At 39.2% G+C, this 17,850-nt stretch overlaps 1 protein-coding gene across 1 annotated transcript in view; it reads left to right on the forward strand.

Moving 5' to 3' along the window:
- The first annotated feature begins 596 nt into the window (after positions 1-596).
- ABCD3 (ATP binding cassette subfamily D member 3) overlaps positions 597-17,850 on the forward strand; it is a 32,670-nt gene continuing 15,416 nt past the window's right edge. The window contains exons 1-3 of the mRNA XM_074832540.1: positions 597-765; positions 14,353-14,389; positions 16,241-16,342. Of these exons, the coding sequence (XP_074688641.1) occupies positions 653-765; positions 14,353-14,389; positions 16,241-16,342 (252 nt within the window). The 5' untranslated portion in view covers positions 597-652. The remainder of the gene's footprint in view (positions 766-14,352; positions 14,390-16,240; positions 16,343-17,850) is intronic.

Below are 17,850 nucleotides of genomic sequence, written 5' to 3' on the forward strand. Positions count from 1 at the left end.
TTCCTGGACTTACACAGGTAACAACTCATTCCACTCTGTCTGAAAGCCAATCTCGGCAGCTCCTCTCACGGCCCAAAAAAACCCCAGACAGCGTGGCAAAACTTTGCTCAAATTAAAGGTTTACTTCGTATTGTCTCCACGTTTGTATGGCATTCATAATTCACACTCAGAAACCGCACTGTACACCTGCACAAAGACTCCCCCCCCCGGAAGCCAATGACCGGAGCCCCACACGGCAGGAGGTACTAAGCCGACGATGCCTGAGGAAATTAACACGCAGGCTGAGGCGCCGTGAGGGGGGGTCCGGCCGCCCGGCTCCTCAGCCCGACCTCCCAGCGGGAACAGCCGGCGGCAGGCCCGGCCCGGCCCCGCTAGCGCAGGATGAGACGCCCCTTTCCTTTCGCCTGCCCCGGGGGCGCGGCCGCTGGCGTAGGAGGTGGGGAATGCGCGTTAATTACCGCTGCCCCCGTTGCACAACCTGCCCGCGCCGTCGCTCCCCAGGCGAAGCCCGGCGCGGCTCGGTGCGGGCCGTCCCGTTCCCTCCCGTCCCGTCCCGCCGGCGGAGGAGAGGCCGGGCGAGCCCCGCCCCCTCCCGGCATTCCCCGCGCCGGCTCGGCTCGGCTCCGCTCGGCTCGGTGGCTGCACTCGTACCATGGCCGCCTACAGCAAGTACCTCACCGTGCGCCATTCCGCCATCGCCGGCGCCGCCGCCGCCTGCGCGCTCCTCTGCCTGCTCAACAAGCGGCGGGCGGCGGCCCAGCACGGGTGAGTGGGGAGGGCCGGGAGCGACGGGGCCGGGGCCAGGCCTGGGGCGGGAGGGGCGTCGGGGTCCGGCCGCAGCGCGAGCGCTGTGAGGCCGGGGCCGGCGGGAGCTGCGGCCGCCCTCGTCGGCTCTGGGCCTGCCGGAGGGGCAGCCCCGTCCCCGCTGTTACGGGGCGCTGCGGCCGCCGCCCTCCTCCCGGGGAGGTGGCCCCTGCGGAGAGGGGTCAGGCTGCTTCCCCCTCCCGCCTTCCCTGAGGTGCAGTCGGTGCCGCTTGTGCGAGTATCCGGCCACCGCCACCTTCTTACTCAAATTATATGCGTTTTCTCCATTTTCCCGACTGTGAACTCCTAGTAACGAGCAGTTGACTTCTAGGGATGTCCTAGGACGCCCGATCTGCATAGGCAAATAATGGGCCCCAGCTGTCGTTTTAACGCTGCCGTGTGGCAGTCAGGTACACGGATAGCAAATTCAAAGAGGTAGTGTCTGGTTATGTTGTCTGTGAGGATGCCTTACTGGTAGACGTGTGCTAGGGTGTGTATTTGTTAATCTATGAAGCACTTGGGTACCATAAAGTGTGGTGGATGAAGAGTATACCTTAGACTCAATCCTTTGATGATTTTAGTGTGTTTGTGGCTCTAGATTATTGACCATGTGCTGAAGACCCAGTATGTTACACCAGTACAGTTAGATCTTTGTGTAGTCACTGCAAACTTACCCTGGTGCTAAATCTAGATGGTGAAATGGATTTACTCAACAGACTGAAGTAATAATGTACCTGACATTAGGCAGCAGTCCAGTTTTATTTTACCCAGTTCCTTTCATACACACGATATTTTCAAGAGCTTCATGAAGTCAGGTAACTGTCATATAACATGTCAGAAATTGATATGCTGCTGACAATTCATGCATTTGCTACTTTACATTGTTTGCATGAGAGTATAAACAAGAAGATCACAAACTATTGCTGAGAGTTGCTCTTCTATCAAACTTGTAGGGAGGGATGATATTTTTCAGGTATCTCTGCTTAATTTAGTGAAATACCATTATAAAAAAGGAGAAATGCTATATAGAACATCGTAAAAATGGTGAGCTGGGAGAGTTACTGACACTGTAGTGCAAGATTTTTCACACTTAGTATATTATAATGGTGTTTGTAAGAAAGAATAGGCCATGCAGATGTTCTGGGAACATCTGCATTTTAATTCAGATCAAGAGTATTGTTTTGAAGTGAATCTCCCAATTGTCCATGTTTACCTTGCTCTGCCTCCAAGAAGTGACTTTAGAGCACGCAAACTAGATTACGTTCAGATCGAAGCATATCTTCAAATGTAGATGCAAGTCCAGCATAGTTTTGAAGTGCATTTAGTATATCCCCACTACTGGTAGCATTCAGTTGATAGGAGCAGGCTAGAACTTGTCCAGAGTAATCTCCCTATCCCTGAAATAAATATAGTGTGGGTCCTGGGTTGTCCCCATAAACTGTTTTGTTTGCAAAACTTCTGATGTTGATCTGTAGGACTTGACAGTGACAATGCATCTGTTAGCTTGAGAGTCAACACACTGAAAGTGAGCGTTAGCCTTAATGCTGAAGACTATAGTTGGAGTGTGTCCTTTCAGTGTGAATCTTTGATTTTGCTGGGTACAGTGTTAAAAATATGAGACATTCATATATATTAGGTGGACCAAACAGTACTGCAAGATTAGTGAGAATTGGAAAGTGGAGATAGCTTATGAATTATGTTCCAGCTAATTCAGCAGTTGACTGGAGTTGTGAGAGCCTGACCTGATCTGTCCCTTTTCCTCTTTCTGTACTACAGTCCTTCTGATACCTTGTCCTTTACTTCTGTCATCTTCCTCTCTCAAGCCATTTTGCATTCTCAAATCTATTGGAAATGCAGTTGCTAGAATAAGTACCATGCTTGCAAACGATTGCTCCACTTGTTCCTGTGTGTTGCTTTACACTTTTGAGTCCCTCCACAGTTTAGGTCTGTCTTACTGCTGATACTGTATTGTGGCCATAGATTCCAAACTTGTAACATCCAACATTCGGTTGTTTCAATAATAGCTGTGCTGCTGCTTGAGTACTATTTTTGAGGATGGGTTTTGCCCATTGGTCTTTGTTCTTCTGTCCATGTTTCTCTGTGGGGCAGACAGGAGCCTTACAGAATGCTACCTATCAAGACTTGGCAGTAGGTAAGCTACATTGCCTATGCCACCAGCCTAGACAAAAGCATCCACTTATTACCATTGCCTCATCCTCCTTTAGTCTCATTAGTTCATGTATCATTAATTTCTTAATGCTTTGTTGCTAATGTAAATTATAGCATACTTTTGGGAAGTATTGTCATTGTGCCAAATCTTCACATATTCCAGCATACTTGTGCTGGTATATGATGCTGACATATAATAACAAGTGGTAAAGCTTTGTACAGTAATAATAAAAATCTCCAGGGCCTGGTGTACCCTCTAATTTGTGTGTTATATTTCTCTCTGCCTCTTTGGGAAGAGGGAGAAGTTGGGAAGGGTATGGCTGTCTTAAATCTGTTTACTTATTTCTACGAAGAAGAATTTCACTTGCCAATCTAGATAGTCTGGAAGAGGACTGGTAATACATCTGTTTCTTGAGGCTAACTGAGTAAAATATGGGAGGAATAGTGGTGATTTAGTTTTATATGCGTGAATTCCTTTGTTAACCTTGGTATATAGTGCCTGAAAATGTTGTGTCATGTTAGTGTGAGATGAATTTCAGCTTCTTGAGTTCTGGAGGGTGAAATTCTAGTTTTGATCTTCCTAAGGGCAAAGGTGAATTTGCAGATTTGAATATAAATGGCAAAACACTGGCCTTAACGTGCAAGTGAACCATGGAAGTGTTCTAGTGCAACTGTAAACTTTACCTGCAAAACTTTTTACTTCCTCTCATAGTTTATTAAAGAATACACACTTAAGTATACATACTCCTACATACTTCTGTGTTCAGAATAAAATAGGCTACTATATCATGTGTTCCTGGAATAACTGTCTGTTTTCTGCTTTATTTTGTGTGCTTTTTTAAAAGTTTTGGTGGAATGTCAGCAATAGTTCAGTATCACTGCTGGCTAAAGTTGAAAAGTAAAATAACATGTTTCAAAAAAAATTAAAAATGTTCTTTCAGCAAATCAAATGTGTTTGTGTAACAAAAGTTATCTCATACAGACTTTTCATATTGAGTGTGTTAATTTTGATATAGAATAATCGGTTATAGAAGTGATAGCAGGAAGGAAAGAGGAGGCAACTTTCACCTACTTTTCTACTGTCAGACAATAGGGGCAAGGTCCAGTACAACTCATTTCAAGTAGTAATGTATGAATAATTAAGCTGTATATGTTATGCTAACTTACCTTAGTAGGTCAAAGATCACTTAATTAGTGCTAGCTGGATTACTCACAGATGTTCTTCTGTAAGAGCTATTGCATCACTCATCAGTTTTGTGGAACTGAGAGGTGGTTATCACTTGCAGTTTACAATATATTTTAACCATCACTTTCTAAAATCCTCCAAAATCGATTGACATAGAACTGTTTGCTTATAGTAACTTGTTAGTGTTCCATGCTACTTCCTTGGAGTAAAGCATGGAAAGAAAAATGCACTGTTTCTCTATTTGAGTTGAGCCCTCAAAAAGTCTATTTGAGTCCTCAAAAAGTCTGTTTCCTTGGAAAAACTTAATTTCTTCTTGGGAGGGGCGAAGTTGTTATATGTAAATGAAATTATGACTTCAGTTGTACTATTTGGGTTTTTAAGAATTGTAAGAAGTTGTCTTATTTGAAAAAGTACATTATCCTGCGTATATGATACAGGGAAAACCAATCATGACTTTAATCCATCATGAGCTATTCCTGCAAACAGAAGTGACTCCAGCATTGATGATCAGTGTCTTGACAGTTGAAAACGTTGATTCCATGTAGGGAAATGACTCGTAAAATCTGTTTTAAAGGCCAGTGGCTCCATTTTTTCCATTATTGAGTATTAGCGAAAGGTTTATAGAGTAGAAAAATGAAGGAAAACCAGCAGAAGTCAGGTCAGTATTCTTTGTACTTTGTCCCCTGACAGTTAAAAAAAAAAAAAAGTTTAATGCTCAAGACTTCATCACTGAGCAAGGTATGAAAAGACTGATTTTTCTTTTTGGAATGGATTTTTCTTTTTTTTCTTTTTTTCCCCCCCAAGTAGTAACATGTATTGAAATAAAACTTTAATCTTCACTATTTTCCTAAATAATGTTTTGCGCTGTAATACTAGTACTGTCTGGTTGTGTGCAAACACAAACAACAAATGTTTCTCTTTTAACAGCTGCTGTTACCAGAGTATAGCAGTTTGTTGCTATGAATTACTATTTTAATTGAACACAAATGATCTCAACCTTACTGACAATGCATGAGTGAGGGTTGTAGTTCATATTTATGTCATATTACAAAAAATTGCCAAACTGTTCAAGTGCTGAGCTCTTTTTCATCCCCTTGCCTCCTAGCCTTTACATTTCTGCTTTGGTTCACCTAAACATCATAGTTCTTTAAACAAAGACAATAAATCCATATTAATATAAACACTCAAAAAGATGGTAAATGCTGAAATAGGGTTATACAGGATAGTATTGCAAAATGAAAAAAAAGCCTGTAATGTACAGCATGTGTAAAATAAAATGAAGTTCTGTGTTACCTTTCATCCAAAAAAATCTAATACTATGTCTGTTTTATGAGCTTTGTCTGGAATATTAGACATTACTCCCTTAAACAAGAACATTTGCTTAAGATTTGATTGCTTCAGAAAACCTTAAGGGGTATAGCATAAACAAGCTGGATATTGTCTGTTATCCCTCTAGTGAGGATTGTTCCTGAATATCCATGTAGTTTAAAATACTTACACAAGTAGAGAATGAACTTGGATTACTCTTCAAAAAGAAGGTATTTAACTCATACAGCTTTCTGCTGGAAGAAGGGACTGAGAGGAGTAATAGAAGGTAATTAATGTCAACAGCAAGATTAGGGAAAGGGAATAAACAGAATGGAGTTCGTAGGAAGGATCTGTAATATATGGAAAGGTGACACAAGATTTTTAGCATCTGCTCCCAGATACACTGGCCTTTCCTGTCACGCAGCTGTGTCCCTTAAAATCCAAGAGGATGCTAGGGTATGGACATTTTAATTTTGTATAAATTGAACTTCTGAAACCCAAGTGTTTGGCATCCCTCCTGTGGAGAGAGAAAAAATGCATAAGAGCAATGTATGCTTGGGTCTTTGGAGGTTAGACATGCCTAAAGCAAGGGGAGAGGCTCATTTGAGTTGAGAGAGGTCAACAGAGTTGTTGACACAGTGTATATCAAATAGGGTTTTACACAGTTCATCTTGGGTGACGCATGACCTGTGCGCTTGCCTGTCATTGGGCTTCTCAGACTTTTTCTTCTGACAGTGGAAGTAGATGTTCTGTTTATGTCATCAGCTGGACTGCCCACGAACCTACAGTTTGGCGGTGATTGATACAAGTACGATCAGAAATGATAGACATATGTTCAAACTTGGATGAGCTTTCAAATATAACGCAGAAGTTTCAACATAGCAAGTGGCAGTAACTTGAAGCAAGTCATGCATTTTTATTCAGTTTTTGTATATTTAGTTGATTATTTTCTTTTATTAGTTTGCCTCATTTCTTTAGGTTCTGAAGATGTTTGGGTGAGTCTTGCTAGTGTGCTTTGCATGAAGGGAGCTGTTCTAGTCCCCCATGACTGACAAGAAGGGTGAAATTATATTGCTGCAGATTAATGGACTGCTTGCATGTATGTTAAAGCTTTAAAGGGAACCTGTGCTGCTTTGTGAAAAGGTGGCAGGTGTAAAAAAAAAAAAAAAAAAAAAAATATCCCCAAAAACCCCCCAAACCTCTATGCAACTACGTTAAAGTAGGTTTACCCTGAACGTGAGTGTTCAGTCCACTAGTTGCTGTATGTGCACTAGCATTTAAAAAAAAAACAAAATAAACAAAAGACAAAACATACAGATAGGATTACTGGAAAATGCATCTAAAATCTAATCTTGTAGAAAAACCTGCCTGTGGCTCAGAAAACCTGTGTTCAGCTGGAGGGTATGGAGACAGGAGAAACCAGATGATTCAGCCCTACTCCTAGCGTTCAGACCTCCTTTGTTTTGGGCCCGGGTAGTTAATTAGTGGTTTCTGGCTTATTAAGTTGCATAAAATGATTGCTGTCTAAGCCAAGATCTAGTGTAAGTGTGTGTAACAGTGTGAAGCTATTTTCTTTTTCACTTTTCAGGGAACTAGCTAGAAGTCTTTTTCCACTGTTATCCATAAGGGAGAGCCATAACTCAGGCCAGAGGACAAGCTTATGGAAAGACTAACAGATCTAAGGTTTTTCTTTACATGTTACTTTGTTATCAAGGTGCAGAATTCTACTGAGACTTACAATTTCTTCTACAACAGTTCTGCTTTGCCTTCTCAAATGTTTGTGGAAAAGTTCCTGAGCTTGAGCAATTCAGAGCCCCAGCTTGCAGTGACATAGCTATCTCTGACCTTCTCAGAGTCCCCTTCTTGGTTGCCTGAATGCATTCCCCTCATTATTTTGGTTATGCTACAACTAGCCACCAACCTGGAGCCAAGAAAATTGTGTGTGCTCAGGGTGTACTGTGTAAATGGGCATGCTTTTGGACTGTGCCCAGGTTTTTGAGTAAGGTTACTGCCCTTGACCTGAAATAACTGTACTGTTGCTCTGTTCCTCCGTGTGGGGTATGCAGTATGAAGCTACGTCTACTAATGAGTGTGCTATGAGCAGCGCTATGCTATTCTCCTTATAGCTGTTATTTCTTCACACTGTAACAAGATACGTCGTTGCATTCCATCTTTAGTCATTTGAATAGTGTTCTATCTTTACAATGTTGAAGTAGTATCTTGACAGCAAAGCTACCCTGAAAACTGCACGAATAATCATGAACTATTACAAAATAATTATCTTGTGTGGTTTTTTTAAAGCTATGAAAATTGCCCAGTGCCATTCTAGAATGTAAGGTCTGCAAAACACAAATACAAAGGTTGCGTAGAGGTAATAACTCTTTGAAAAGATCCACTAAACCCTGAAACAGATACTCTTCCTTTGCACTAGTTTGAGCAGAAGCTATTAATCCTACTCTACAGAAGGAAGGTAGCATGACCTGAAATTCGTTCCTTTTTTTTTTTTTTTTTGCAGTTAAGTACAGCATAACATTTTCAAACCCTTATTTCCTTTTCACCTGTCATTAAACTGGAAGTCTTGCTTATCTCTCTCTTCATCTGCAATCCCTGTTATGCTTAGCTCAATGTAGATTGCTTCCACTGAACTTTGTACTGGAGGGAGACAGGTATTTTTAGAGATAGTAATCCTTTAACTTTTTCCTGTTTGCTGGTAAATACCACAGAACTAGTAGTATTCCTGAGACCTTTGAATAACTAGACTCAAGGGCCTCTTGGAGGCTTTTCCTAGTTCCTCAAATCACTGTCTTCTTCATTAGTGTTGAGGATAATCCTTTTTGAGTAACCACCATTGTTGCATGTTTCTTTAGAGAGAATAGCTTCTCTGGTACAGAAATAAGAGTTAAACCCAAAGACTGAGTGCTGTGACCAACACTTATTTGGAGACTGAAACTGCATGGTATTACCATCAAGTTTTCTGCCTACCCCCTGTGCTATGCTGCTGGCCTCAAAGTAGGATCAGCTGCCAAATGCCTGTACAAAGTCCTGAAACTATTAGTTTCTTTAAAACATCTTGCTGGTTTTGGCTGATCATGTTTCTCAATGTTGGGGAAGGGTGTTTTGTTGTATTGCCAACTGTCTATTAGGTAAGTACTTGCCTATTTACTTATCTTTAGCAAGTTGCTATTCAGTTACCGTGCATGGGTGAATGAAAAGTTTGGTGTAGTTGTGTCATCCCAGTACTGCTAATACCTTTCTTTGCTTGTTGCATGTATGTTTGCTGTAAAAGCTCTGTGTGGTTAAATAATGTGAATGTGAAGCAGACTACATATGAGATGCAGCTTTTCCTGAAACTTCTTCAGGTGATACATGTCCCATTATATCTCTAGCCTGTTCATGTTTGGTGGTTTTTTTTTTTTTAAAAAGTAAACTCTTAGAATGATTTAGGAGGTCACTTAATCCAAGTGTCTGCTCAAAGCAGGATCTGCATTCAGACCAGGTTGTTGAGGGCTTTGTGCATTCAGATCTTGAAAACATCCAATGACAGATTCCACCGTCTTTGGACAACTTATTGCAATGCTCTGTTATTGTAATAGTGATTTTTCTAATTTTTAATTTTTTTTTTCTCTTTATATTCAGCTAGAATCTCCCCAGTCACTTCATCTGTTGCCTCTCTTTCTTGTGCTGTGTGCCCATGTAAAGAGTCTGGCTCTGTCTCCTCAGTGGCCTCTGAGGTAATGGAAAGCTGCTATTAGGTTTTCCCAATGCTGCTTTTTCTCCAGTATGATCAAGCCCTCTTCCCTCAGCTGCTTCTTACAGAGCCAGTGTTCCATCCTCCTGAGCATCTTGATGGCCCTCTGCTGAACTTGCTCAAGTTCATCAATTTTATTTTTTTTATACTGGGGGTCCAACAACAATCGTAGTATTCCCTGTCATAAATGGTAACCTTGCTAAGGAGTGTCTAAGACATTGCTGTAGTTAAAAGTGACTTTTCATGTACACCTATTGTAGTCACTGCAGTGTTAGTTTGATTTGAGTCTGACTTTAAACACTGTGAGCACAGAGGATCATTTTGAAAGAATGCTTTGTTTTGATTAGCATGAAGGTAGCAGTCAGAGGAAACACCATTAAAATTGATGTAGATTAAACTCATGCTGATCTTTATATTTTATTACCATAGATGGTCACGTGAAGCAGATGAAAGTTGCGGGTTTTTTAATTATTATTATTTTAATAGGACTTAGTCTTTATAGAAGCTCCTTCTCTCCCTGTGCCCAATATAGAGGAAGATTTTTACAGAATTACTTAGTCTAGGTATTCTGGAAGTCTATTCCATAGATTGATCATCTGAATCAGAAGTACTTTGTGTCTCACTCCACATGATTTGTTCTTGGCTTTGTGATCTGCATTGCTGCAGAGGGATTGCTGCATTGGTCATGGTGATCTGTGGATGAAGTTCTGATTTTGAAAGTAGAATTTGACTTACTGATGGCTTTAAAATTTAAGCCTGAGACTGCGGAAGTTTGGAGAAAGACTTGACTAGTGTAATAGTAATACCTGCTGTATATAATTAAGACTCCTAATGTAAAAATTGTAAAGAAACTATGCAGAAACACTTTTTAAGTGTTCTTTTGTCTTGGAATATTCTGTGTTCCTATCCTTATCCAGAACTATTATCCAAATAAATAGATTTGACTCAGTGTTAGAAATATTTTAGTACCATAATTTTTATCTTTTTTCTATATATTGTTTGGGTAATGCTTTTCAAAAACCTCACCATCACCACCCCTCCTTGCCTGTGAGGGCATGAAGGAAGCTCAAAAGTGAGAGTCTTCCCATCATCTACTTGCTACTTAATGAATCCGTTATTTCATTACTGTATCGTCAGGTCTTTTTTCATAACTCCCTGGCATTAAACTTAGTTTCAGTCAAGCATCTTCTGTGTGGAAAAACTGAAAAGCAAGCAGACATTGGAGATAAGTTCTAGTAAGTTAAGTAATTCTGCTATACAACTCTGTATTTTATTGGTACAGTAAGAGCTTGGAAGAAAGCTAGCTTTTATATTTCTACAGGTTTTATTATTTCAGAAATAAATTAGAGCAGTTCAATATAAGAGTTTTTGTGTAGTTTTGAGTAAATGTTACTGTATTCATTTGTGCTTGACTCCTGCTTTCAAAATACTCTCAACATGTGTAAACTGTCATGGTTCAGTTTAAAATCGCATTATTATTTTTAAGCTGCAGTTAGGCATTTGTAAATTCAAAAATGTAGTAATTTACTTTCCTGGATAAGATTGTTTTATGGTGTATGCCATACTTTTTTTTTTTTTTTCTTGCCATAAAATCATCTTTCAAATATTTGTTCTTGCAGTCTTACTTTGTCACCGTACCTTGTTTTTGTTTGGTCACCTAAAGCAAGGTCCTGTATTCTCTTAGTATCTGTAATGTAACTATTGAATTATGTTTGATAAAATCTCATGCTTCAGGGGAACTGATGGCTGGAAGTAAAAAAGCAACCCAAATCCAGGGAAGGACAGTAGAAAAATCTCAGGACTTTCTGATATAGAAGGAAAAGGGGGGAAATTAATGATGAACGGTCACTGCACAGTTCTGACCTTGAGGTAGAGAGGGACAGAAATGCGTTCCCTATGGGACGCGTTTCACATCACTACTGAATCTAGTGTTATTCCCATTCAGACTGTCTGAAAGTTGTTTTTACTTTGGGATCTTCAATTGTCACAGCCAGTCCAGCTTCAGCCTCAATACACACACTCAGGGAAGGGTTTCATTGTGAGTACCTTGTGATGAAGTGAGAATAACTATACTAAAATTCAAAAGTAGAGCTATTCTGCAATTTCATAGGAGCTGCCTGAATTGTAGTAACATTGATTGAATAAGCATGTGATGAATTGTACTAACCTGAGCTGTATCGTAGCTTGTTACCACATCACCAAGTCAAGCATGAGTAGTTCTTGAGCTTCAGGGCAGTCCTGTGATAATAAAAAGCACAGTTAACTCAAACTGGAGAGCGATATGTGTGGATAGGGTAATCACTAAAGCTAACATTGCAGTAAAAGGCAGCCCTATGTTTCTATTCCAAGCAGTCCTTGTGCTGTGCTGCTCAACAATGGCCTCTATACCAGAGGATTTATTTGCAGTAGAGAATTTGGACAGCATATAGCACTTACCTTCCTTCACCAGTAAGGCTTGTGATGCTCCAGTGTGAAGTAAATGAGAGGTCTGGAATAATAGAGGGCTTGAATCTATTCCAAATGTTAGAGCTCTCTGCTGTAACCAGATAGTCTTGTTGCATTCTTGCTGACTAATTGAGGGTGTTATTTAGTCTTTAAATTCAATGAGAATGCAACCACAATTATCACAAAAAAAGGTCTACAATAGTATAATGGAGCCTGGAGTAGTGCCAGTAGGTATCGGACTGAAAAAATTAGACTCTTGAAGGAAAAGTTTTTGCAGTAGTCAGCCTGTGGAAGTTTTATTCCAGGCAGAACTATGGCGTGGACTTCTGTTGCAAGTAAAATGCTTTTACTTGTTAAAATAACAATGGTTTACTTTTTTTTTAATAGCAAGAGCAACATTTTTGGCGCTATGTAGCCCCATTTATTTTTCTGTTTCTAGATAATCCATACTTCACAGATGATTGCTTCAAGGAAGTATTAGTATTATTGAAGTATTAGTCTTGTTTTGAGCTTACATTAATTTTTTTTAGAAAAAGAGAACAAAACATTGTTAAAGTTCTTCGTTAGGTTTTGAATATACAAATACTTGATTTTTATCTCAACCTTCATAAATATAAATTCTAATTAAGTGTGAGTTCACAATTAAATAGAAGATCACTATTTCTGAACAGTCCTTTCTCTTTAATGGATAATCAGTTTCAACTCAGTTCTGTAGTTTCAGCTGCTGAATTTCTCAACAGCTGCTGTAGGAAAAAATGTATGAATAAATACATCAAAGGTGTTCAACTGCCAGAATAATTCTGGGCCTCATCTTCTTAATATATTACTATTTTAATGTATTCACTTCTGATCATTTTAAAGCTGAAGTAGTTGTGTATTATGAGTGTTGTGACTTCAAACATTGGCAGGCCTTAAAGCAACAAAGCTAGGAATTATTATAGCGTATCTGGAAGAGCAGCATACTTTCATTTTGTATCACAGCAAGTCATGAGTCATCTAGGGAAATGCCCACACAGTTTGATAACAATTTATTCACACCGAAGAATACTGTTTTTCTGCTAGTCCCAAACCAGATGTGATTGGTCTGATCCATACTCAAGGACAACTTCAAAAAATAGGTCAGTCTTTTGTACTTTGAAAAGTTACAAGATGTATTCAGAAGTGTGTTGTACCAGTAGTACATTGCTCCTATGTCACCAGGATGTAGTCTCTAACTAGATTGTTTCTTAGACTTTGCACACTGTTACTATTTCTGCAGACATACTTCCATCATGGCCTGATTAAATGTTATATCTCTTCTGAACTTCTAGTAAGTTATTCTCCCCCAATCTGCCCTCTGCTGCCCTTCAAGTTCTTTGTTCTGTCTTTTGCACAAGTAGTCTTACAAGATTTTTATCTTCTCCTCTCAGGCTTCCATGTCATCCATTACCTTTAATTAAGGTCTTGTTAAACTGGCATCTCTCCCTTCTCACTTTCATGGTCTCCTCCTTCCCTTCTTTTCTCATATTCTTCTGCTACCTTGCCTCTTCCTTCCATAATAATTAAGTTGTTTCTTTTCACTGGTCACTGACATTCATAGTTCTTTCTAGTAATCATAAATTAAAATAGGCATGGTTTCATCCTAGATACTTTCTTTGCAGAGCTTAAAAGCACAAGTGTGAAATGATGTTGTTGATAAAGTTGTGGGATAACAGGTTGTGTGGCAGCCTGCAGTTGATTTGATGTAGGCAGGAGCAGTGCCTTTCATAGTTTCTGCTTCCCTGTAATTTTTTAGGTGCTGTCTCAAAAGTATATGAATACTGTAGTCTTAATGCAGCTTGCTCTCAATGTTTTAGTATGATGGTTGAGAAATAGTAGGTTACGATTTAACATGGTTAGCTGTCCCTTTTAAACTACATAAATGCTTCATGTGCTTATCTGAAGCTTGAATGTTCAGAAAGGAAGAAAAGACAAGCTAGAACTGTCTTATGTCAGCTTGCCTTTCTTAAAAGGAGAGGAAGGAGAATAGTATTGTACTTTTGAATGTTTGTTTAGCAGTAGTCGATAAATACTTTTCCTCTAACTGTTCTGTAAAATGCAAGGGAAGGGAAAAGGGCAGAATAAAAACTAGCTCCCATTCCAGTGCATGCCTTTGCAGGAACTTGGTTTCATAGGATCTGACTTTTTTCCCCTGCAGCACATATTTATGAACAAATAATATTTATATATAGTAAAATGTGTTATTTGAAAGTCAACTGTAATGCAAAACAAATCTGTTTGGCTTATGCAGATGGTGCGAAACATCAAAGTTGGATTGCTTGGATTGCTGAATCTGCTTTCGTGTAGTTTTCATATGTGGTCAGTGGAACCATGTGGCCATGCTTGCAAAGTATATGTGAGAAACACAAAACACTAGGAGTTCATGGTACAGAAGCCAAGGCAAAGCAAAACTCAGAGACGAAAGAGGGAGGCTTAGTTTCCCTACTGAATGCTGGAAGGAGTAAGGTTTCATTGAAATTGTATAAAAATAGCACATAAGTTTGACATAAAAGGTAGCCCTGCTGTGAAGACATTGTAAAAAGACATCTTTTGCTTTGAAAGAAATAGATAGGGATATAATCCCAAGCTTTCCTTTTTGTCTCTTCTGTGTAGAGATCAAGACAAAGAAATGTGTGTTAATAACAAGCAAAATACTGTATTTTTTCCTCTACAGTAAAAGAAGTGGAAAACAAGCATTGCAGAACAATGAGGTAATTCTTTCTTTATGTAATATCTTTTTAATAATTTTAAATAATAGTAGGAGTTTTTTTAAGTCATAATTGTAGTTTCATTTCGGACAGAATGATGGCTATGGTGCAAATGTCATTTGATACTTTTGGACTTGCATTGGTGAAACAAATGGAAGAATCAGGTTAATCAGACGTGGCTGAAGTTTGACTGCATAATGATATGTGCTTGATGGGTGCCATGTGCTTTTTCATCTCTTTGTCCTTTATGAATGTTTTAAGGACTAGTGGTGTAAGTTTGGCTGTATGCATAACAACAAACAGTCGCCTGTAGATTTGGTATGACTTGTATTTGCTTCTTATTTAAAATAACAAAGTATGGAAGAAGGTGCGGAGTCTGGCAATTTCTAAAAAGCACTTCAAACTTCTGGTAGGAGGTTTGTCATTTCCCTGGTCTTTTGTATTTTTGTCAGTTAATTTATTTGAAAATAATATATTATAGGCCTTTAAGTCCAAGTTTTTTGCTTCATTTGCAAATAAAATACGACAGCCCAAAGGACAGAGCCCATGATTAGAAATATTGGGTCATATGATGGTATGAACTCTTCCACGTACTTCCGTCTTTGCTGAAAACATAAGAAAAGGCTTCCATTGGATAAATATAAAGGTGTATGCAAGCATCACGTTAGCTTCTAGCCAGGCCTTGACTGCACTGTCTGTCATAAACACTTGTATTCTCCATAATTATACCTATTTGTAAAAATTGTAACTAGCTTTCTTTAGCCACGTTGGGTATAATTATACTGAATGAGGAATTAAGTCTTAAGGAAAAAAACTTCTGGGAAAGAAGATAATGGAATTAACATAAGTGCAACACAGAAGTAGAAATGGGGAAGAGATGAATAGAGAGGAGGAATAGGTTCAGCTCAGACATCAAATATGTTCAGTCAGATACTTCTAGAAATTTTGTACATCAGACGTGCTTGTCATTTCTGTTACAGAAAAGCAATAATGTGTAGCGTCATGCTTCATCAGACCTGGACAGTAGTTTTTAGTTCTTGGGACTGCTTGGATTTTTGTGTAAATAATTTTTAACTAAAATACAGCATCCTATCTGGCTAGAATTTTTAACTGTAGTTTGCATTGATATAGTTTTTTGAAAAGGGCAGGACTATAGTTGACTGCATCCCATGAAAAATGGGTGTAGGCTCATTCACAAAGTGTTTAGAGTAAATCTGTGTTTGCAGATTGCAAGCTTGCACTTGTTGCCCATCATGTTGCATATGTAAACAGTAGTGAAGAGATTAAGTTGGGCTCCTTGTGCAAGTTTTCTAGAAGCGTGTTGCGCTGTTTTTTAGAAGTAAAGGAATAATAAATTGTGGTTTCACTTGAAACAAGTTTGGGCTGTACAGTCAAGCTTAAACCATTGATGGTCTAGACAAATGATGGAAGGCATCTTTAAAAGTACTGGCTGATGGTGTTTTCTAGGGACAAGCAATGTTAAGAGATGGCAGATTGCATTATAACTTGTAATTGGATGTTTTAATGCTGTGATCTGCATTGTTTGTGTATCACTTTTAACACATTTGAAATAAATACTATTTTGTATCATGGCAGCTACTTCCTATTGTAATTTGTTTTGATAGCTTTGTTCTCTTACTTAGGATTTCTGTTAGATGTGAGGGCATACGCTCCCGATTCTTACATTTCATTTAACTTGTGTGAGCAAGTCTTAAATTGGAGGGAAATATTGCAAATGCTGCAGAAGGAAGGTAGTTGTGAATAACTTGTATAGGGGAAAATATCACATGAACATTTAAATAATACATTACCGAGAAAATCTCACTTTTCTTGTTTTACTTGTTCTATATGCAGCCAAAAGAGGGAAAGAAGGAGCGAGCAATGGTGGACAGAGTGTTTATTGCAAGAATATGTCGAATCCTGAAAATAATGGTACCTAGAACACTTTGTAAAGAGGTAAGAATTGCCTTCAGTCACAAATAGAAATGAGCACTTTTAGAGTCAAGTTTTCTTTTGTAATTATATCAGAATTTAAACAAGAGCATATACTTTACTTGAATAGGACTAAATTGTACTACATGTTTTAAAATAGCAAGATATTAATATAAAAATCTACATGTATATTCAGTTATTAGATCACTAAAAAGTTGCATTCTGGTTTCAATTACAAGATAAGCCATTTGCTGTCAGCTAATACCTACTGTCTGTAGCATATCTTTTAAAAGGGCATCCAGGTTTTGCTTGATTTGATGCAAGGTAGTATGCTTCTCTGTGCAAATGCTTCCTGTCTTTAAATAGCATGCTGTTCATCCATAATTTTGTTTTTGTAACATATCTAGGCCAACCCTTATTAGAAAGTGAATTTGTCAAAAAGTCTGTTAGCATCATTTCAGGAAAGCTATGCAGGCTAGAGTTTAGCAAGATAAAATTGTTTGCCTCAGCATCTTTCTCATGCTTTCCAGGACACTTAAATTTTTCTAAAAGAGCATTAGCTGAGCTCAGAACTTAAGCAATGAACGTATTAGGACTTCAGCACAGGTCAGGCACAAAAGCAATGAATTCCAATATATAGAATGTAGAGCAAACGTGGCAGCCAGCTAGCCTGGATGAACAGGGACCTTTGACAGTTCATTTTCAAAAAGGATGTACATGGAAGGTAGAAGCATGGATGGGAGTGCCTCTGAGAGTCCTGACAGAGCTGGCCTCCATCATCTTCAAAAGGTCATGGCCATCAGAAGAGGTTACTGATAATCCCCCAAAACCCAAACATCACTCCCATCTTCGAAAACAAGTATACTGGGAGCTACAGGCTCTCAGCCTCACCAGATTCCTAGTAAGGCTCTGAGCAGATCCTCATGGAAGCTAACTTAGGCCACATGAAGGACAAAAAGGTGATTGCAAACAGCCAGCCTGGATTTATGAATTGCAGATCACACCTTACTGACCTGATTGCTTTCAGTGATGAGATGACTGGCTGTGTGGATAAGGGGAGAACATAGGATGTTGAATACTTTGATTTTTAGCGAGGCCTTGAGACTAAGGTCTCCCCTAGGATGTTGATAGCCAAACTGAATTGGCTGGATGAGTGGACAGTGGATGAAAAACTGGCTGGACTGTCGGGCTTAAAGGTTTTTGATCAATGACACAAGGTCTGACTGGTGACTGGTTACTAGTGGCCCTGTTTTGAGTGGGGACTTGGAGTAGGTGGCCTTCAGAGGTCCCTTACAACCTATATGACCCTATGCTTATAGCAGAAAGCTGTCTTAGAATAGCAGTAAATTCTTTATTCCTGCAGTCCTTCATCTTGTAGGATGTGTCCAGGATATCTATCAACCAAATACAGCTTTTTAAAAGACAAACTTTCTCCATAAAAATGTAATCAGTATTTTATTAAAAATATTGTATGCTAATGTGTTTCCTGCAAAGTAAGCAAATGTTAGATTAGCTGGGGGCAGCAGGGTAAT

This window comes from Strix aluco, chromosome 8 (assembly GCF_031877795.1).
Source record: "Strix aluco isolate bStrAlu1 chromosome 8, bStrAlu1.hap1, whole genome shotgun sequence".
Lineage (NCBI taxonomy): Eukaryota > Metazoa > Chordata > Aves > Strigiformes > Strigidae > Strix > Strix aluco.